Source organism: Hydra vulgaris, chromosome 02 (assembly GCF_038396675.1).
Source record: "Hydra vulgaris chromosome 02, alternate assembly HydraT2T_AEP".
Taxonomy (NCBI): Eukaryota; Metazoa; Cnidaria; class Hydrozoa; order Anthoathecata; family Hydridae; genus Hydra; species Hydra vulgaris.
Window position 1 is genome coordinate 69,899,140 of NC_088921.1, and position 24,281 is coordinate 69,923,420.

The following is a 24,281-nucleotide window of genomic DNA, read 5'->3' on the forward strand; positions in this document are numbered from 1 at the left end:
TTAGATTTGATGATGAAAGTACGGGTGTTACAATAGAAATTAATAATAATTCCAATGATGTGATAGTCAGTGATAGCGATAAAGTCAGTGATAGCGAAGAGGACTCAACAATTAAAAATCAAGAAAGATATGTCAAACGAAACTACCTTGATATTAGTAATGCTGCCGTTGCCTCTATCAGATTTGGTGTATCATCGACTGCTACTGCTGCTATCATTAATGGTCTACTGAAAGATATTATGAAGGCAGAGAAACTTGTTGAAGATAAAAAAAATCTCTTATGTGATAGTATGAAAGTTTTTTGTGCCAAAGAGTGTGCTAAGAAGTATTCCAGAGTAGAAGAAAATTTCGACTGTGAAAGAAATATAATTACTGGAATTTTTGTTGATGGTAGAAAAGATAAAACTTTAGTTCTTATCCATGATAAAACCACAGGCACCTTCAGAAAACTAACTTTTAAAGAAAATCATATAACTGTGACAGAAGAGCCTAGAGGTACCTTACTCATTATACACCAAAACAAGTCAGAAATGTCTAAACCAGCCAAGCAATGTGCAATTAGATTATTTGACTGGTTAATAAAATGAGGTAAAGATCTTAATCTCCAAGTAATTGGCAGTGATACTACAAATGAAATGTCTGGATGGAAAGGTGGAGTGCTTTATTTTGTGGAAGAACTCCTCAATCGAAAACTTTTTAGACCTTTTTGCTGGCTTCACATTAAGGAGCTTCTATTCCGTCATATTATGGAAAAACTTGATGGACCAACTTCTTCAGATAAAAAATGGAGTGGAGCAGTAGGTAAACTGTTTTCCAAAGTAGAAAATATTGAAAGAATTACTAAATTTACTTACTTGGTTTTAATGTTGATTTTATAAGAATTTTGGGGAGCTAAAACAAAAATTAAGGCAGCCAGATTTATAATTTGAATTAGTATTTTGAGTAAGTGTAAGGGGAGGGGGCTTTTGCAACTAAGCCCCTTGCTCCTACTCTACCTACTCTATCTCCTACCAGTGTTTGTATAAATGTATATATACTAATTGTAATATATCTTGATCTTATAATCATAATAAAACTATCTAATATTGATAGAAGGGAGGGGGGCGGAAGCCCTAGCCATGCATTCTGGCTCAAGAGTCCTGGAAGCTAAATGATAATTGTGTGTTTTGTAACAAATGGTTTATTTTTTACCTATTATAATTTTAATTTTTATTATTAATTGACGAAAAACATTTAAAAATTAAGCTTTAGTTATAAAAGACTATTTTTTTAAAAAAATTTTAAAACCAGTTTCCCGGTAGCTAGACATCAATATTTTGCAAAAATATTATTATATTTGAATTCCCCGTACCCAAATACATAGGAATCCAAGCGTGCTAGTCAAAATTCTGAAAATTTAATTTTTGGCTCAAGTATGATATACCCTACTGTATAATGTTGTAAAATGAGGGTCTTGAGCATTCTCTAATAATAATTGTAATAAATTAATTATAAAATCTGGTTTTATTTAATAATAACATATTTTAATGTCATAAGAAAAAAATTAAGTAAAAAAAGAAAATTAAAAACTAAAGTAATAGTGAATTATATTTGTGTTTTTGTTCTTAAATTTTTTGTTTATTTTATTCATTTTCAGAATATGAAGAAATAAATACTAATACCAATGCTGCTTCAAATTTTCCCTTAGAAGAACTTAAACAATATGCTGTTGAATTCAATTCTAAAGAAGAAGCAGACTTTGCTCTTATAATATACTTTAAAAATCTTTCCTTTAAAGAGGATGAGGATGCATATTTTGATTATAAGTTTGTAGATCATGTACTTAAACAAGCAGGTAAAGCTTTAAAATAACATTATCATTGTTGTTACTATTTTTATTAATGCTATTATTATTTAGTTTTAGTAAATAGAGATTTAGTTGCACATGAAACATTGCAGATAACATCACATTAAGTTAGTCATCTGCAGAGCTTAGTACACTCAAAAAGTTCTTTAAATAATAATATTTGAATAATCAAATATATATAATTATATGATAAAAATTATGCCATTTTGAAAATACTTGAATAATCAAATAAATGCCATTATATCATAAAAGTTATGCCATTAAAAAAATATTTGAATAATCAAGTATATTCCATTAAATCATGCTTATTGTAAGGTGACCAACATCCTTCTATTTTTGTAAGAGAGCACTGTAAAAATTAAAATTTTAATTGCGTTTGGCGCTGCGCTCTCCTACGTAAAAAGGAGGATGTTGGTCACATTATTGTTTTCATAGCTTTGTCATTAATAAAGTTTTGAAAATTTACTTTGCTTACTACTTGAATTTTAATGAAAAACTTATTGTATTTTAAAAATATTGTATACAAACAAATTTTGAATCAATCATAACTACTTGCATCAAAATATAAATGTAAGACATCTAATTACAATTTTGAAAATAATTTATTTTAATTAATAAAAAAAAAGGTTTTTTCTTTAAATATTTTATTTGGTTGAACTTTTACTTATACATCCATAAATAATTTAATTAATGCAGAATTTTAATTATAATTTGTTGCTTATTTTTTATAATTAATTATTTAATTTTAATTAAAGTTCAAAACTATTGCAAAGAATAAACTTTAACAGTTTGATTTAAAATTTTTTGTCTCAAAAGATCAAAGAAAACTGAAACATAAATAGCTCATATGGGATTCTTACATTGTGTCTAAGACCAGCATTCTCATAGTTTTCCTTTGCTATCTTTTTGTATACTAATGTAATATAATCTGTTGGATTTTGTTTTAATAAACTAGAAGTAAAGTAAATTTCACAAACCATGGAAAAGCAAAATGTTTAAATGTTCGTACTATGCTTTTTGAATTAATTAATGCATTATGACATAATGATTCCCACCACGTCCCTGGTAGTACTGCGCTTAACTTGTTTCTCCGCGCAGCGGCCTTGTTCGTCAAGGTTCGTGTTTTGGAGTTATAGAGTTGAGAGAGGGTTATAATCACAAGTAGCCTCCTCATCTGTAGTGGCCTTCTCGACCTTTGGGAGGTGAATTATAGAAAAATAAAAAAATATACATATTGCAAACTCTAAACATAAACCAAAAACCATCACAATAAGTTTTGAATAAAAAGTTCTCTATAAAATTTATAGAATAGTTTCAATATTGGCTAAGCTACTTGTTATTGAATTGTTTAGCTGATGATGTTTGGTGCCCATGACTATCAGCTTTTCTTCTTCTATTTTCTTCAAAAAAAAAAAAAATTTCTATCACATACCTGCCTAAGCCATGCTTTAATTAAATCCTCTAATTCGGAATCTTTGCCTTTAAAACACTTATTTGACTTCACAACTTTGCAAAAAAATTAGTTGTTTGTTTAATTATGCACCAAAGAAACATAACTAATTGAAAGTAATTGTCTAATGCACAATTGAAACTGAAAAAATAACTTTTCTAAACCACTTACTAATTACAACAGATGCAATCAACATTTTTGTTATACCAGTTTTTGTCCTCTCTTTGCATAGTTTAATTTTAAAGCTAAGCCATTTTTAAAAACTTAGTAAATGCAATCTTCTTTTCTTTACTTCCAGTTTGTCCAAATAATTATTCTGCACCACCTGGAAATAATTAAAGCTTCTTTTGGTTAGACTTAAATTAATATAAAATCTCATCAACTAAAAACCTTCAAAAATTTAGTTTAAAGTAAATAGTTTGTATAAAAATATCATACAAAATGCATTAACAGATCATAAAAATATATAACCATATGCTTAAGCATTTTCTTGTCTTTTAATTGCTTAAATACTCTTTTTTTTTTATAATTAATAACGTGTTTTTTTTATATTTTTAAATTACATACTTAAATTCTTTCCTATTTTTAGTGGGACAATACTCTGTCAGGCAAATCATTAATTAACATGTCTGCTTCTCTGCTGTACCAAAAAAATGACAACCCTTTTACAACAGAAACAAAAATCAAATTTGCCTAAAATCTTAAAAGTTAAATAATTAAATAATTATCATAATATAGACTTTTGAAATATAACTAACACAGGTCAACAAAAAAATTTTTTTTCTGGTGCCGAGCAGATAATTTGTCTTTTGTATGGCATTTCTCATTTTGATTTCAAATATGCAACTCTTTTTTTACCATCATGTCAAGTTGTAAAGATATTTAGGTTCAAATCTTAAGTATTTAGGGTAAAGTCCCTAATATTGTCGAAAAAAAAGTTATTCAAAAGTATGTCAACTTTTGGGTCTCAAAAGAAGCGTATTTTCATAGAGATTTTAAAAATGTTCATTTGTAATAAAAATAAGTAGTTTTTGTATTACTGCTGAATAACATTCTGTTGAAATTTTTTTAAAGAGTCTTTAGCATTTTTTCACATAATTTTTTTTGTCAATACATTTTGAGGAAAAATGTTTATGTTTTCTAAAACCTCTATGAAAATACGCTTCTTTTGAGACCCAGGTTGACATACTTTTGAATAACTTTTTTTTCGACAATAGTCAAAAAAAAAGTTATTCAAATAGGGACTTTACCCTAAATACTTAAGATTTTAACCTAAATATCTTTACAACTTGACGTGATGGTAAAAAAAGAGTTGCATATTTGAAATCAAAATGAGAAATGCTATACAAAAAACAAATTGTTTGCTCGGCACCAGAAAAAAATTTTTTTTTTGTTGACCTGTGTAATTTACTAAATTTTGTTCATTAAATTTCTCAAAGCAAATATTAAACTTCTGCAAAGAGTTTAGAGGTACAGGTCAATCACAAAGTTTATTAATATTTTTTGTATTATTATTATCTGAAATTGAGGATATATCATTGCTAAAATTATCTGAAGAATCATCTACACCAAGATATACACAATTTTTTTTTTGTTCAGTTTTTTTTGGCTTGTCATTTTTGATGTCTTCCTTTTTTGTCTTCAGAGCCGAAGTTTTGCCTTCTGCTAACTAAGTTCAATCTTGCGTTGCTATAAAAATCTATTAATCATCTCATTAATAGTTAAGTTATAACTAAAGGTAACGTATAAGTTTAAAATTGTTAACTTTAGTATGCACACAAAATAAGAATGACATCCAATAAAATCAATTAAAAGTTATTAAAACCAAGATTAATGGCTCTCTTCCCCAGAAAGACGGAATATATATGCATACATATACATACATACATATATATATATATATATATATATATATATATATATATATATATATATATATATATATATATATATATATATATATATATATATGTATATATATAGAGAGAGAGACACAGGGGCCCCTTTTTTTTTTTTTTTTTGTGGGGAAATATTAAAAAAATTATTTTTTAAGCTACTAAATTTAACTTTAATGGCAATATCTTAGTTCATATTTTAATTTCTGATTTAAATAGGACAATTAATACTGAAATTATTTTTATTTTGATATGCTTAAAGGTTAACATGGTTGAAGCAGTCCTGTATAAAAACTTCTCAGATAATTTTATCTTCCTCAATTTTATCTTTATTGGTTTTAGTGTATATTGACACAATAAACATTGTTTATTTACACTTATTATATTTAGTTAGATTTAACAATTAATGAATAAGAATTAGCTGAATGACGAGTCAAGCAAAAATGAGTTTTTGTTGATGGAACTAGAGATAATAACTCTTTTGAGCAGCGACTTTACGACAGTGCAACTTTATGATAATGGGAAAGAGGCTCAAGCTTAGAAGATAGACCAGTTCCAACTATGTTTACAATGTGTTTTTGGACCTTGTTTAGAAGAAAAAGAGCATCATTAGAAGAACCAGCCCAAATATTACAACATACAGTTGTCATATTTGGGCTGATGTAAAAATAATCCAACAATCCAAGAAGATGTAAAAAAGAGGACTCTCACTGAGTCCTCTTTTTTACATCTTCTTGGATTATTGTTTACTACTGACCTTTCATATAAACAAAATATACAATCAATTGCTAAATTAGCATCCCTTTATCATGATTGTCATTTTCTTACCCTTGATTCTATTCTCTACCTCTACAAACTTCTTATTTGTCCATACAGGGACAAATAAGAGGTTTGTAGAGGTAGAGAATGGTTGTTTGCAGTAAATAACTAATATAAAAATAGAGTTTTGTTTGAGTTTAAATTTATAAGCCAAAATTTATGAGCCCTAACCTGTTACAGAAGTGAGATCAGATTCAAGATTGGCTGCCGCTTCTAAGTGATCATAATGAGAAGACTTTTTGTTAAGACAGGAATAAAAACTTGAGTCATCAGCCAAAAAAGCCACTTTTGATGTAGGGTTGTCGGGAAGATCAATAATTTAGATAAGAAACAAAACAGGACCAAGAATAGAATCTTGAGTTACCCCAGAAGTTACTGGAAATAAGTAAGACTGTAGGCCTTCGAGGATGATTTTAATAAAGCGGTTAGAAAGAAATAATTTGATAATCCCAGATACACGATTTAAAATAAGCTAATGGAGAAGATCCCCTTGCCAAACTTTGTTAAAAGCTTCATACATATAAATTGAAAAACAAAGCATATTAAAGAATTTTGCAAGTCTTCTGATATAGTACTATATGAAAATGTCTGATAAATAAATTATGTAATTAGAATAAAAATGAAGATAAAAAATAAATTACAAATAAATAAATTACAAATCATCAGGTGAAGGTGGTCTGGGAAACTCCGTAAACAATAATAGTTCAAAATTTTCAAATTTTTCTTGAAATTAAGTTCAGTATAAGGTTTTTTTTTTATAAGGGCCTACTAACAATATATAATTTTTTGACAAATATAACAAACAAACAATGTAAGACTAAATTACTACACAATATACAAATGCTCAAATAAGTAAACAATCTCGATAGATTTTTTTTTTAGCATTTGAAGGCTGATATTAAATTTGCATGGCATTATATACTAATATATTTATATATTAGTATATAATATCATGCAAATTTATATATGTATATATATATATATATATATATATATATATATATATATATATATATATATATATATATATATATATTATATATACTGTTATATTATCAAAATTAACATGGTAACTTTCTTATAGGATAAGAATAGTCTTTATATATGATAAGAGTATCATATTTGTTAGTACAACAAAGCAAAAAATAAACATTTCCATACAGAATGCCTGGATATATAACTAACTTGAAGCTAATTTAACTATTAAAAATTATTAAATTATTAAAAGTTATTAAAAAATGTTAAATGAGTGTTTATACATCCAATTGAGCTTTTAATGGTGATGTCCTAAATATATACTAGAGTAGAGGAAAACTATTCCAAAATTTATGCAAACTAAATTGTTATAAAAAAGCAAAATAACACTAAAAAACTAAAAAAAAACACCTAAATACCCAAAAAAATACATTTTTTTTACTCAAAAAAACACTAAAGGTAAAAAATGTTTTTTTGCAACTCTCTCTCTCTCTCTCTCTCTCTCTCTCTCTCTATATATATATATATATATATATATATATATATATATATATATATATATATATATATATATATATATATATATATATATATATATGTATATATATATATATATATATATATATATATATATATATATATATATACTATAGCGTATTTAGACAACAAAGCATTCTGCATACAACGTTTTCAGAAAAAAGAAGAAAAATCAAAGAATATTTATATAAAATACTGCTGCCTCACACAAAACCCTTAGTCAATGTAGCTTTGTGGCAGCGAACTAAAATATAGTTGATGTATGTACATAAGTAGAATTTAGATTCTAGTAACATGCACTGTGAAAATTTGTCATAATGGTGTAGACATGTTCATTGGAGGAAATATCTAGTTAAAAAAACATTAAATATTGATTTAAGCGTAATTTTATGCGGTTATTTACACGTTAATTTGGCATGTGTTCCATTTATAAACTTTCTTACGCTACTGTTTTAAATTAACTTTATTGACTTTCATTTTAAACTATATTATTTTAATTAAGAATCTTTTTTTTGCTCAGGCTTTTAAAAACAATTTAACATAAATGTAATCATTAGTTTTTATGCATCCGAAAACAGGCAGTTTTCGATATTTTTTTGCTACTAACCTTTACTATTAGGTATCTGATAAACTATCCTCCAATATCCTCCAAACATTTGACTATGTAAATCTCATGCTAAATGTATGTAAGTAGCCATGCATCATAAATATTTTGCAACTTTTTGCAATAAAAAAAGTTATAACAAAAAATTGGTCTTCGGTTAATGGTCAGTTGATGAGAAATACTGAACATGTAAAAAAGATGTTTTGTACACAAAGAATTCCTACAAAAATTTTCATTACTGTTATAATATATAAGTTTTATAAATATAAATCTAAAAAAGTTATTTTATGACAAATACATGCATCGAATAGTAATATTTTTAATGTTTACACTGATAAAAGTTTGTCCATTAAAAATATTTCGTATTTTTCACCAAAATAATTAATTTTTTTAATATTTTTTTTATATTATATAATTACATGTTTATTACTTTATTTATGCATTTTATATATAAATATAGCTATTCTAATAAAAAAAACTACGAAAATAATTTTGGCACAAAAAACTTGATTTTGTCCCACTGTGATGGGGTTTCATGAACAAAGAAAAAAATAAAAACAAAAACAAGAAACATATTCAAAATGTAAAATCTTTAGCTTATAACTACTAGAGTGCCACTGAAGCAGTCAAAAATTTTGTATTTAATGGCACTAGTGATGTTCAATTTGCAGGTATTAGTAATACCTTAATTATAAATTAAACCATTATATATAAATTGAGTAAAAAAAAATTTTAGTTCAATACTTTATGACATTTCAAATGTTTGATTTATTCAATAAAGTAGACATTTTAAATGTCACACAGTAAAAATTTTATTATAAGAAAAAAATCTTACTTCTACTATCTTAGGAACTAAAATGTTATTTGTAATTTTTCTTCAAGTCTGAAAACACTCAAGTGGGTCATCCCAGCTTACTAATTTATAGGTGTAATAATTTATAGGTGTAACAGCTTTTTTATACTTATTGCAATGGTCAGTTATAAATACAAAGTTTTAACATACTAAGTCGTTTACATAGAAATAATTTGGTCATTGCTTTTATTATTACATTGATAGTAAAGATTGTATTTAAATATTGAAAATTAAATATTATATATTAAATAATATTAGATAATATAATAGATTGTGGTAAAATGTTATACGCACAGTTAAATGTTAAATTATACTTCATTGATAATATAGATTGTAGTAAAAGGGTATAAGTATGTTAAATATCAAATTATACTTTATTATTAAAAAAAAAAAATTAAGTCACAAGAACCTCGTGAAGTTGACTTCTTATAAGGTAACTTTCTAAGAATCTTAGAAGTATAAAAAATATAGCCTATTTTATTTCTTTTTATGACTTAAATAAATGGAAAAATAATATCAAAACCTCTCAATTTTGTAAAACAATACTATTTTCTAAAAATGTTATGCAACAAGTTTTAAAAGTATACCAAGGAAATACACCAACAACTACATTGGCCAAATATTTTCTAATTGGAACATTAGTATAAGAACAGATTTATATAGCAAAATATTCGGTCAAATACTACATTGGCCAAATGTTGGCTCAACATTCAACAATTATCGCAAAAAATCGATTTAGAGAGTTCAAATATTATTTCGAAAAAAACATTGTCTAAATGTTGACCCAACAGAATAAATTTGCCAATGGTAAAGCTTACATTAGGCTAATGTAAGCTTGCTATCTGTGATTTAAAGCAGTGCTTGCTATTATGCTTGATAGTAGTATAAGACCACTTACTTACAAGTTTTATAACCACAACATTATTTTCTGCTAAAAATTTTCTCAAAATGAAAAAAAAGCATTTTCCATTTTTAATATCATTTTTTAAAAAAATCAACATCAGTATGGATGATTTTTTTACTTTAGTGACAAATCACAAATCCTTATTAGGTTTCACAAATCCTTATTAGGTTTTAGCTGAAGGAAAATCCTAGCTGTTCAAGACCACTGCAAGCATCCAGCATTGGCCGCTGAGACTTTCAAGTTATAATTACTCTTTAAAAAACTTTCAACTTTAAAAATTGGAACTGAAAAATCAAAATCAAGAAATAAAAATGCAGACTTGAAAATCCATTCCAATCAAAAATTATGAGTAGAGGTGGTAGATGATATTCTTAAAAGATTAAAGTTTACTAATGAATCAGAATTTAAATGAGTTTATGAAATTATATATTTTATAGAACAAATTTATACAACAAGTGTTCAGAATTTGCAACAAAGAAGTTCTAATTAGAATTAAAGAAAGAATTAAGCAGTTCTGATGCAGAGAAACCATATTGTTGTATTTATATCATTATTAATATTAAACATTATTTTTATATCATTATACCCATATCATTACAAGATATGGTATTAAATGAGTTACTCTCTGCCCACACAATGATTATCCACATGAAAGTATTAGTAATTAAAGCATTAGATAGTTCATGATGTGTTCTGAATACTTTGTTATAATTTTTTTCATCTGCTAAAATTGTTTCATTGTAATTTATGGTATTGATTCATAAAACATCTCTTGAGACTTGTAAATTGTCAAATGGTGATAAACTAGCTCTGCTTCTTACTTTTCTTTTCTTTTTTTTTGTGCCAAGTCAGTTTTGTTCATTTTTAGAAAAGAAACCATCCAGTCTTGACAAGATAAATTATTTTTAACATTAATACATTATCTTTTTTTTCTTTCTTTTAAAGTTTTACACAGCACATTTCTTTTGTGCCGATATCTCTTTTTGTGGGGATTTTCATTGTACATTTCTTTCCTTTTTTTTAAATATACATTGCAGGGGTGTACTCTTATGGTCATCTGGTGGCATAAGACAAATTGTTTTCTTCAAGGGCGACTGAAATATTTTTCTTTCTTTCTTTCTTTAGATTATTCACCTCCCCAAGGCCCGAGGGGGGCCACTACAGTCGAGGAGGCTACTCATTTTTTTTGTGTTTTTATTTATTTATTTATTTTATTTTTTAGTTGTTATTCGTGGTGCAACCCTCTCTCAACTCTTAAACTCCGAAACACGAACCTTACCGAGCAAGGCCGCTGCACGGAGAAACTAAGTTGAGCGCGGTACTTCCAGGAACGTGGTGGGAGTCGAACTCCGAACCTCTCGCTTACAAAGCGAGCGCTCTTACCACTACACCACTACCGCATTTAAAAAAATGCCTGTCAGTAGTCTGACAGGATGACCAGACAGTTTGTTACTTACAAAAGTGTGTTTGTTAATATTTATTAATAAAACCATATTTTGATCTATGAAGATTTTATTCCTTGCAATTATTTAAAAGAAAACTTTAAAAAGCATTTAAAGTAGTATTTACTTTGTTAAAAAAATGAGTACACTATGGTGTAATATACAGTTTACCAAATTTATTAAACAGAAGTCAATACGAGATTCAATATTTCGAAGTGCAAATGCAGTGTTTTTATACGTTGTCTTAAATGTAGTTTTTTATACGTTGTTGTTGCATTTTAAAACACGTTTTTTTTAAAGCATTTGAATCATTAAAAACATTATCTCTTTTGTTTTTCATTAAAAAATAAATTTTTATTTTAACTTTATCAAACAAAATTAACAACAAAAAAAAATTAAGATGCGCATGAAAAATTATTATTAGAATGCAGTTAATAATGCACAAGTCTTTGTATAATGAAAAATGTTTAAAATATTGAAAACATAATGTTTTAAACATTCAACTAAATTAAATTTTATTGAAGATGGAGAGAGAATAATAGAGTATTTTTTATTTATAAAATGTTTCTTTGCGGATTTGACTTTCAACTTCTTTGCTTCATGTAATAAAATCTTTAGTAAGATTGACAAAAACAATCGATACTAAATAGATTGCTGACTACAGCAAAAATTACAACCTTCAATTAATCTAATTAATAAATTAATTTACTTTTAATTAAACTGTTTCTTATTAAACTTATTTTAGTAGCATGGTGTTTAAACTTTTTTTTTCATTATTTACACCCATGAAAAAATACCAAAAAAACTATTACACCAGACTACTGACTATCATAGTAGACGACTCAAATGAGAAATAAAAACTGTTTTAGTTGCCTGCAGGGTGACTGGGAAAAAACCGGAGGGTATACTGCTGCATGGTTACTTTTTTTTTTAGCTAAAAATTAGGGTTAAAAAAGTTGAAAAAAGTCCAAACATTATAGTTTTGAGTGTATTTAAAAAGTTACAACTTAGCATATTTGTGGCTGATACTGATGTTGAGGATGGGAAAAGGCCATTTCCGATACCGATAAATTAACTATTTATTAAAGTTTTAAAACTATAAAACCATACAACTTTAAATCATGTAAATTTTTTCATGGAATCAGTACTGGTAAACAAATACTTGGACCCAAATCAGAGCCAAACCATTATATTAAAAGTTATTAGAAAAACCATACATTTTTTAAAAAATATGCATTTTTTAGTTGTTTTTTTTACTATGAAAAGAAAACTTTCAAAAAATAAATTTGCTTTTTATTTCAATTTTAAAATAAAATGGTACTTAGATAAGGAGTTTACTTAGAGTTCTTTACTAATTTATTAGTAATTTAGATATCTAAATAACAATCATATAGAAACAAAGAAGGCTATACTTGAACACATAAATAACATTGTTTAACTAGGTTACTTTTAAGTATAACAATAGAGCAACACAAATGAAATTATTCTAAAAAAAACATTACGGTAATAAAAGTATAAGTACATTCAGCTGTTAAATTAAAGCATATAAACACATCTTAATAATAAACAAATTTGCCCGAAATCAAAGTCAAAATAAACAATTTCTCAAAAAATTATAAATAATGCATAAAGTTTAGTTTATTTATTATTTAATTATTATCGAAATGCAGGATAAAAAAATTAAAGTCATCTGTTGGAAAATCGGTAAATTATTAAAAAAAGGCTGATACTGATTCCGATTGTGCAAAAAGTGGCTGATCAAGACGATGCCAATTAATCAGGACATCACTAGCTTAGCAGTTGTGTTCTTTATTTGTAGTTGTCAAATTTTTTTAAACAAAATTTTTTAAATATTGTATTTTTTTCTATTTTTTATATTTAATGTTAAACATTTACAGCATATTAATGCAATATTAATTTAACCAATTTCATAAATTTTTTAATAAACTGATATACTGATAAATACCTTTCAATTATAGATTTTCTGAAAAGCCAGAAAATACCTTTTCAATTACATGTTTTCTAAAAAGTATTTTTCAGTTAAATTTTTATTCACATTATTAAAAATTATTCTTGATATTTGACTACTAATTCTTGATACTCTTACTTTTTTTAATTAAAATTATTTTTTTTTAGATGTAAATGCTCTGGACAAGTATGGACAATCATTAATGCATGAGGTAGCACGTGAGTGGAACACTGATGTGGGAGTTTATCTAAAAAGTAAAGGGGCTAACATTGACACTCCTGATAATTGGGGGCGTACACCATTGTTTGTTGCAGCTAGTTCAAATCATTGTAAAATGGTGGAATGGCTTATTCGCAATGGAGGTTTATATATATATATATGTTTTTTAATATTATTAGCACCTTAGGGCACACTAAACATCATAGCATCAATTTTTTTTTTTAAATCAGTTTGACTCCCAACAAGGCTGCAAGCAAACTTTTCAAGTTTTCTGTCAACCATTTCCCTGCTCTTTAACAATATTCTTTGTTTTCTAGTAACTCCCCACTATTAAGATAGAGAGCAGATAAGAGAAATGGTTGACAGAAAACTTTAAAAGTTGTAGGTTATATGAGTCAGGAAAATATGAAGTTGGAGGAGAGTTCCAAAGGGTTGAAGTGAGGGGAAAAAAACTAGACAAATAAAAGTTTTAAAAAGATAGAACCATGAGGTACCCCAGAAGTTACTGGAAATAAAGAAGAGTGTTGGCCTTCGAGGATAACTTAAAAAAGCAGTTAGAAAGAAAACATTTGATAATCTCAAAAACTTTCCCAGATACACCATGTAGCAAGCTTATGAAGAAGATCAGTATCCCTTTGTCGAAAGCCTTAGATATATCAAGAGCAATAGCTCTCGCTCAAAGTCTCCATCTAGTGCACAATAAAATATTTCAGTCACAGCAGTTAGCAAATCAGTTGTAGAGCAAGAAGATAGAAAACCATATTGAATGTCTGACAGTAAGTTATTTGATTCAAGATAAGATGTTGATTTTTGATCAAAGACTCACAAGAGGTCAAAATGTTCACTAATGTTTTTTTAAAAATTGAAACCACATATGCTATTTTTCAGCAGACAGGAAAACAAGATTCAGTAAAACATTTATTAAATAGTTTAGAATAGCTTATTAAATAGAGAAATTTATTTTCTTATAGATATTATAGATATATTATTTTCGCAAAATAGTTTATTAAATAGAGAGAATTAAAGAAAGGTAAGATTCAACTGATAAAAGGTTGCTTAGCAGACCACAAATATTTTTATATATTATATAAGATATATTAGTTTAGGTGGTAGAGATGGTTTTTTATGTTAAATATTTTGAGTTACTTTTGGCATGATTTAAGTTTATCAAGAGCCCTAAGGCAGGGGATTTTCAAGTTGGAGTTTATTTCTCCTAGCTTTTGTCTCCAAAAAGCAAATCCTAAAAGGCATCAGGGCATGGGGTTGGTTGTACTGTGTTACATGATAGGGTAATTCCGTGTTAAAACAATAACAAAAATTCAAAAAAATAACCCACTATCTCTAAAAGACTTAATTTTTGCAACAAAGATAACTACGAAGATGAAGAAGAAGAACTATGTTAAAAACAATTCCATAAAGTTGTTTTAAACAAATCGGAATATTTTAGAAGTTACGCTTGTTTGAAATTTAAAACTTAGTAATATTTTTACTTATCATGCTCCCCTAGCAACGTCCTTAGTAACAAGTAAATGTCGATACATACGTTTTTACCTTAACTATATTATTTCATAGTTTGAAATTTTCCACATATTATAAGATGATAAACCATAAAATTATACTATGAAATAATAATTTTTTATATTTAATAATATATCAATAAAAGTTAGTCAGTGTTTTTAATAAAATTTAAAAGTAAACATGTTTACTTGGAGAAGAATTACTGAAAAGGTTATGATCTATATATGAAAAGGTTATGATCTATATATTTCCAATCTTCATATTCTTAAAGTATATATAAATATCTTTACAAAAAAAAAAAAAACTGAGCCGTTTTTTGACTCATCAAAAAAATTTAATCTTTATTTTTGATTAAAAGTATATTGAGACAGAAGATTGATAGGTATTTATGTTTAGGCACAACCAGAAAGTAAGAGTTGTGTGTAAAACTAATGTGCATATGTAATAAGTTCAATTAAAAATTTTTAAATTTTAATAACAGGTATTTTAACTAGGAGGTAGTAAAAAAATAAGAGGTATTTTCACTTAGGTGTAAAACCGCAACATCCATGACATGCATGTCCATAAATAAACTCAATTTTAAATTTTAAAGCACATTAATTCTTTGAATTCTTCATTCAAAACTGGTATGATCTTTATTAATATGTTTTCTTAGCATATTATATGTAGTAAACAACCAGATGCAACCACCGACATTACACCGAAGTTGACAAGGCTCAAATAAAAGATGAACATTTTTCAAGTGATTTATGTAACAAACAACAGTTAAAAAATCTTTAGGGCAAAGGTAACAACACATTGACATCCTAAAAAAAAGTAAATAATAATATTAAGTTCACCTTTTGTACTGCAATGAGGGACTGAAGCTTTATTGCTTGACCCATTTTTATTCTAATACAATGAAACAAAACAGAGTTCATTTGCAAAAATGCATCTCTGTCAATATCATCACCTTTAAATATTAAATTTATGTAGTAAATACTTTCTCGACAATTTAGCTGTTGTTTCCACAGAAATTCCTTTTGAAATCAAATGATTAATTAACTCTTGAGTGTTAAAATTTTTTAGCATTACCAAGCACATTCTTTTAAAAAGCAAAAAATTAATATTAAAAGTTCAGGTTTTTAGAGGTTTGAGCATTTTGTCTAAAATTCAGGATCAATTTATATCAACAGTAACTGTTGATCTAAATTAATCCTGAACTGCTCAGGCAAAAAATATCATCAGAACGCAATGATCAAACTTTCAGTTATTTCCCCTGAAGTTTTAGGCATAAAAAATAGTCTGAACAGTTCATGCAAATTTTACCGGAACTTTTTTAAGAGTGTGAATTAAAAAATATAACTCAATAAAAGAAAATGTGCTTAGTATTAACAAACATATAGAACTTAAAATTATGACAAAGTATCATTTATAAAAAACTTTATATCAAGCTTTACTAACCTTTGCACTTTTGTGAACTAACAGTGGATCACAGCATTTATTCTAAAGCACAGGGAACTTCTTAAGATAGAACTTGCAATGATGAAAACATAAGTAATAATCAAAACAGGAGAAACAGACCTCAGCGCAACTAAACTTTGCTCATCTGGAGCTAAATAGTGAAAAAAGTTTATTCCAATGTGGTTCGTAAACGTTAACTTGTGACAATTTGATTTTAAAATCAATCCAACTAAGCATTGTGATGTTCCAGTCATTATAAAAATATTTAATTTCAGTATTTTATTTTTCTAAAACCAGCATTGAAAAAATAAAAATTTCTCGTGTGAGTATTATAATCAAAACTCAAAATTTAGAACCAATTGCTTCATTTGATTAATCAAACAAGAAACCAGAAATTCATTTTTATTTTTAACTTAATAAGTTTAATCATAGCTATAATTGGTTTTAACATCTAACACAGCAATTGGTTCTAACATTTGAGGATTAATAATAATACTTATGTGAGAAATTATTATTTTTTTGTGAGAAATTATTTTGGATATAATTTCTGTATGGAGATAATAACTAAAACGGTAAATAAAACTATAATAAAATATATATATATATATATAATATAATATAATATATAATATATAAAACTAAAATAAAATAGAATAAAAATAAAACTATAATAAAATAGATATATGCATTAAAAAACAGTGAAATAATTGTCTCTTATAGGTATTTATATATAAACTATTATTGTAAAGATTTAAAATGATTAGATCAATACCTTTTCTGCAATTGATCTTAAACTGCACATGTTTACTGAAAATTTTTTGTTACAAACCCAGTTTGCATTTCAAAGTTTTTAATAAAATATAAGATCTAATAACTTTAAGTAATGATTTTTGATTTCTTTCTTCAAAAGTTTCTATACCTATTAAATTTTGTAAACGTATGGTTAATGTAACTGTGTATACTTTAACATTTTAGTGTTGCAATAGACATTGCTAAGAGTGCGGAGAATAAAAAAATGTAAAAAACCTTAAACTTCATAGATCCATAACTCTTAAAATAATAAAATTGGCTCCAAATTATTTTTGATTATTCCTAATGACGCTATTAAATGCATTTGTGCCAATACTCAAGTATTTCTGAGATGGTGGGTTATTTCGACTTGTTGTTTTGATATGGAATTACCTGATACAAGAAGCAGGGTGGTCGTGATTATCCTGAACCTGACCTGGAGCTGTCACGAAAAGAATCTAAACCACTTTCAGATTACTTATTGATTTTGGAAAGGGGAGATAAAATACTTTCTGCTACACTTGCCTGCCTAATAACATCTGACAAGTTTTCATTTAATGTCATTTTTTCTTTAAAAGATTTAGCTACCTCCCTTACTGTCATAGGATTCGGAAATTTGTCAATATGAGTAAACATAATTCTTAATCATATGGTAGACTACAGCAAAAGTATTTGATTAGATATAATTCTATAAACAAAGTGCATAAGAAAATAGAATTTGAGGTAGGAGGTAGACATCACTTTGAAATTATTCTTATATTATTAATGATGGACCAACTTTTCAGTTCTGGAGTTTAAGTGCAAATAACAGGTTTAATGCCAGCCAAAAAAACTCACGACACAACGGCATTGTGGCTATAATGTTGATGGAATTAGTATTATGAAAAAGTTTGAAGAATGCTGGTTGCTAATTAACAGTTATGTTTTAGTCTCAGCTTATAATTTGAAAATCAGTTTCTGACAGTGATTTGTCTAAGGGAAAGAAAATTGAGAAAGATTTACTGGACTGCAAGGCCTCAAAGTGAACTTACTGAAGTTCATCATGGGGCAGTCATTAAATAGGTACAAAAAACAGTAATAATGTTTAGACAACTACCTACCAACAACTACATCTCACAAAAATATATAAAGGCTGAATATGGAAAACAAATGTCTTTTATAATGAGCTGCAAGACAAGGTGGAGCAGCCTTGTGTTAATGCATGAAAATTTTTACCAAGTAAAAAAATGTATACAAAAAAACATTAACTTACATTTACCCAGTCCAAGATATTTCCATAGCTCTGTCACATGATAAAGCAACAATATTGTTAAAAATTATTGCATCTCTAGTTTTCATACAAGCTTGAATTGAAGCTCTTTGTTGGCAGGATTCTAATACGTTTATGACAGACAATGATATTAGTTTTATATTTACCGATTTAAAAAATGCTGGCAATAACATTAACAAAAAAATGCGTGCGGCTATAATGGTTTGTATGCCTGAATGCCAAACAGATATTAATGTACGTCTGTAATACCTGCAAAATGGTTAAAACTCCTTTCAAGTCAAGGAATAAATAATTACAGGTTTTTCTTCATTTTACCAATTACCAATGTCAAAAGCCTTTAGTAAAGTTGCTCAAAAGATTAAGTCCTGTTTAGCGCAAGCATCGGTTGAGCCTGATTTGACACTCTATATTACTAAAGAATGTAAAATGGTACCTAATGTAAGTAATCCTTTGAGTACTGAGGAGGAACTTGATTGGATTATTAAAGAAGGACAATCACTGAGGCAACCAGTTAGAAATGATGTACAAAAATACAAAATCAAATGACACTATTATAAAATGGCAGTACATGTGGTTATTATTTAGAAAGAACTTATTCATTTTTGTTGGCTATGAAATCGATAAGTGTTGAGGCTGATTGGGCATGTTTTTGTTTAAATGCATTGTGCTTCCTGAAGTCATTTCAAAGCACATAAAACAAATGAATTTACTTGTTTCTAACATTACTTTCTTATGTTTTTCTTCCAGCAATATAAAATGCCTTCATTCAATAATTATATGTTTGTTAAAAATGTATTTTTTTAATTGAAGTTAGTATTAAATAGATATTATATTATATCTTGTTAAAATTCCGGGATCCTGGAGCTGCTTATTTGTGATCTGGTATTGAAAAAGATATTTGTGAAACATGCTAAAACAGAATCAGTATAGTGTGCACTTTGTCTTTCACTTTTTTTTGTTTTGAATTTAATTTTAGTAACTACTGTAACTTTGTAATTATGTTTTAGACTGAAAATTTTGTTTTCTTATTTTTTCTTGCTGATTAAGTTTTTGTTTATCTTTAATTTAGCAAACATTTTTCATAAAACAAATAAAGGGGAAGGACAAATGCCAATACATTTTGCAGCCAAGTCAGGATCTATTGAGGCTTTTGATATGTTGGTAAAACATGGTGCAAATCCTTTGGAAAAAGATGAAAGAAGTAGATGCCCTTTTTATCTTGCAGCAGAAAGAGGTAAGAATGTTTAAAAAATAAATAAAAATCAAGGAGAGTAGAGAGAAAAGAGGAGGGTAGAAATATAGATGAAAGAGAAGTAGAAAAGAAGATAAGGTTAATAGAGGAAACTTTGACTTTTTTGTAAATAGTAATATATATTATTTAAAGAAATTATTAAAGGCAATAAAAGTTGTTTCCTTAAATTTTCTTTTTTTTTGATTTTCTTTTCTTTGCTCCTCAGCCTTCCATAACTCTTCTTTTTGAAAATATTTTTTTCTTTTCAAATGTCATGCAAGCATTAATTGAAGCCATCAGGATCATCAAAATTTAATTTTTTTCATTGGAACACAGTTTTTTGCTATTCTTTTTTGAAGTCTGGTGGTCCTTGGCCCATAGAAGGCAAATATGTTTTTGTGCTTTAGTTAATGCTGAAGATGTGAGTTTTTTTATGCATATCTGAAAATGAAAAAATAATATTAAATGAAACAACCATGCAAAAAGGTATATAAACTTATTTTTAAAATGTTTTATTATTATGACATTAACACATTTATCTCATGATATTTGTGTTCTTAAGTTTATTTACTTGCATTTTATGTTAAAAAGAAGTAATTAATTTCAATAAATTGATCCCTCTTAGTCTGCTTTTTTTTACTCTAAGTGGAGAAGAACCTGATATATAAAATGCAAATCATAACTTGCAATGTATGGCTTTTTACCAATTAAGCAGCATACAAAAATAAAGGTCATCTCAAAAATGTGAATTAAAAAGAACTCAGACATAAAGCAAACAACTTATAATGGCAAATGACATACTCGACTCCAATAAAGTTTTTCAAAGAAGGAACTACAGAGTTAACTTTAAAATAAATTTCTAATAATTTTGAAACAGTAATTTAACTGATGAAATACAAAATAAAAACTAACAATAAAAAAGAAGTTATACTATTGCTCAACATCTGGAATGTGCAAAGGTTTTGTCAAAATATTGCAATCAAGGAAAATATTTAAAAGACTGCACAACTGGTACTGCTGTAATAGATTTAAACATTTTTGTTGAAATTATTTGCAGCATGTTGCAAAATTTTGCTTCTCATTATTTTATTTGAAATAAAAAATTAAATATTTGCAGCAAAGAAAATTAAATATTTACAGTAAAAATAAAATATTGACAATCAAACTGAATTTTTAAAAAAAGTTTTAACTAGAATGAGTGCACAAATACTATGGTAATTAAAAACTAAATTTAAAATAAAATTATACTAATTATATATAATTATATTATACTACAGTTTAACAGTTTTATTATAACCATCTTTATAATACTAACAGTTTATTGATGCCCAAGTTGTTTTGCATTATCTCTGATGATGCAAAACAACTTGGTAAAACATGTTGTAAACTCTGATAAACATGTTGTAAACTGAAATGCAAAAAAAGAAAAAAAAGAAAAATTTTTAGATGGTTGTTCTAGTCAATCCAAAAGCAAACAAAAAAGTTTAAAAACTTAAGTATGTATCAAAATGACTTTGACAAATCACTTTAAAGCATAAAAAACTTTTTCAAACCAGTTGTGGAAAATCTTAATGTGATGTTATCAGAGGGAGTATATAGATTAGTGGCAAAACCCTTGGTTCTAGCTTTAAATCCATCTTAATTTTTTGGAAGAACGGCACTCATAATGTTTCTCTGCACAGCACCCATGTTAACAAGATTTACCTTCTTTAATAATAAGTAACCTTGTTGAACAAGGTTTGTGTTTCAGAGTTTAAAGTTGAGAGAGAGTTGCAAGTTAAAAAATAAGTAAATAAAAATTAAATAGCCTCATCAACTGTATTAGTCTTCTTTTTCGCTTTTTTAGCCTTGAGGAGTTGAACTAAATTAAAAATAAAAACTGCATCAAAAGCTTATCTTTAGAGGCAATTATATATTTGAATCTTGTATACAATAGGTATGTAAATATACAATTACTTTTGTGGATTTAGGTCAACTCGGTCCTTATAAATTTTTCATACTTAAGTTTTAAAAATGCTGACTTTAAACATTATTGTAGTGCCGACCCAGAAGTCTTTGTAGTCAGCTAAAAAACGCATTATATATATATATATATATATATATATATATATATATATATATATATATATATATATATATATATATATATATATATTCTAATAAATTAGACAGTTTTTTTGATTTTTTTTTTAAATCATTTATTTTATAATTACATGTTTTGACTATATCATAGCCATCATCAGTTAAAGTATATTAAAATGGTTAAATCAAAATAGTAAAATTAAGTTGAATTAATGAGACTTTATAATAAAAAATACAATAAAAAAGCAATTAAATAATGTAACAAATGTTTAAAAAAGATAAAAGAACCGCTAATGTTTAAAGGAACTAGATTGAAATTGTCATTTTTACATGGTTCATTTGTTTATTAATAGTGGGTTTTTCCCATTATGTAAATGTTTTTTTTTTGAGTTTTAACATAAATTTGTTGGAGGTCGAATCCAAAATTAAAAAATTAGCATGATTAAAACTATTAACACTGCTTTTACTTGAATGAATGTTTATAAATGAGTGAGTTTTTATCTATTTTTTGGTGCTTGATTATTCGTGTCTTTAAATGGCGAGTAGTTTTGCTAATATAACAGGATTTACAGCCTGTGCATTCAAATTTACAGACAACAAATGAATTAAAGTCTGTAGGAAAAGGATCTTTTGCAGAAAATTTTTTTTTGAAATTTTAAATGAAGTAAAACCCAATCTTACGGTGACTGATTTACAATATCTTTTAATGATTGTGTTTAGTCTTTGTTTAGTTAAATCAGATATTTTTCCAATATAAGGAAGTTTAAAATATTGATAATTTTGTAGGTTTTCCGAACGCAATGAAATGTCGTTATTGGTGTTGTTAATATAAGAGCTATGGATTTTCTTAATCAACCAAGACGGGTACAAGTTAGGTTTGAGAACTTTAAAAAGATCGTTAATATCATGACTAAGATCGAGACTAGTGTTGTTTGTTTTATATGCTTTATCGATTAAACATTTAACCAGACTAACTTTGTATGAAAATGAAGTAAAACTAAAAAAGTTTGCGTAGAGTCTCGAGAAAGTTTTCTTATGAAAAACAGTGGTAACTGAGGAATTGTTTGTTTTATTTAGAGTTAGGTCCAAAAATGATATTTTTGATTGAATTTCTTTTTCCATTGTAAAAGTAATAGAGTTATGTTTATTATTGATATACTCCAAAAATAAATCGGCGTGATTTTCGGAAGTGAAAACAGCAAAAATGTCATCTACATACCGTTTATAAAAAGCTGGTTTTTCTCTGTTATATGATTTGAGCCATTTATCTTCAAAATTTCCTATGAAAAGATTAGCAATTACAGATGCTAAGGGAGAACCCATAGCAACACCATCAGTTTGGTCATAAATTTGTCCTTTGAAGAGAAAATGAGTTTGAGATGTTGCAAAACTGAAGAGTTTTTTTAAATTAATTTTACTAATTTTAAGATTAACTTTAGTATTTATAATGCTATTGATGGCAATATCTATTGTTTCTTGTAGTGGAATATTGGTGTATAAACTTGTAATATTGTAAGATATAGTAAGAAATGTTTATGAAGATTTATTTCTTATTGTATTTTTTATTATAAGGTCTCTATTAATTCAACTTAATTTTACTATTTTTGATTTAACCATTTTAATATACTTTAACTGATGATGGCTATGATATAGTCGAAACATGTATTTATAAAATAAATGATTTTAAAAAAATTAAAAAAATTGTCCTATTCATTAGAATATATATATATATATACAGCCCTCGTAATTAGAAAAAATAAGGTCTGCAATAATTTGCTGATGTTAATCTGTGTGAGTCAGCATCAGGTCAGCAGAAAAAATATATATGTATGTATATTTATATTATTATTATTATTAATATTATTATTTTTATGTTGTTGTTGTATTATAAAAAAGATTAAATAACTTGCTGTTGTTTTGTTGTTAAATATTTTATTGGAATTAAATATTTGTTGTATCTTCAGTTCATAGATTGACTGATGGTTTGAACTTAGGCAAGGTGTATTTATGTATAAAGGGTTTATGGTTTTATATTTAATTAAGGCAATGACTTAAATAAATATTGAAAGTGTGAATTTTTTGAGTTAAATTTTAAAACAACCAAAAAATCTTACTTTTTAAAACGTTTTTCAAACACATTTTTTTAAACATTTTTTACAGGTCTTGAAAACATGTGTTTACATTTTCTTGATCTGGAACTTCCTGTTGCTTCATACTGCACAACTGGTACTGCTGTAATAGATTTAATTGTTGAGAGATTGCCATCTTTTGTTGGTAGACAAGCATTAGATCAATTTCTGGCAAAGGATGGGTTAGTGGAGTATTACTATATTAGTTGCTTAGGAAAACGTCGGTGGAGACTTCTTAGTGCTGATCGAGGGCTTAAATTTAATCCTCCCACATTTTTGGAAGTATTTTTATTTTTTTTTTATTTG

The 24,281-nt window shown here is 26.7% G+C and overlaps 1 protein-coding gene across 1 annotated transcript in view; it reads left to right on the top strand.

The window, feature by feature from the left end:
* LOC100200850 (uncharacterized) overlaps positions 1-24,281 on the top strand; it is a 65,634-nt gene that overhangs the window by 15,326 nt on the left and 26,027 nt on the right. Inside the window, exons 2-5 of the mRNA XM_065791821.1 lie at positions 1,637-1,834; positions 13,462-13,656; positions 19,603-19,767; positions 24,007-24,257. Of these exons, the coding sequence (XP_065647893.1) occupies positions 1,637-1,834; positions 13,462-13,656; positions 19,603-19,767; positions 24,007-24,257 (809 nt within the window). The remainder of the gene's footprint in view (positions 1-1,636; positions 1,835-13,461; positions 13,657-19,602; positions 19,768-24,006; positions 24,258-24,281) is intronic.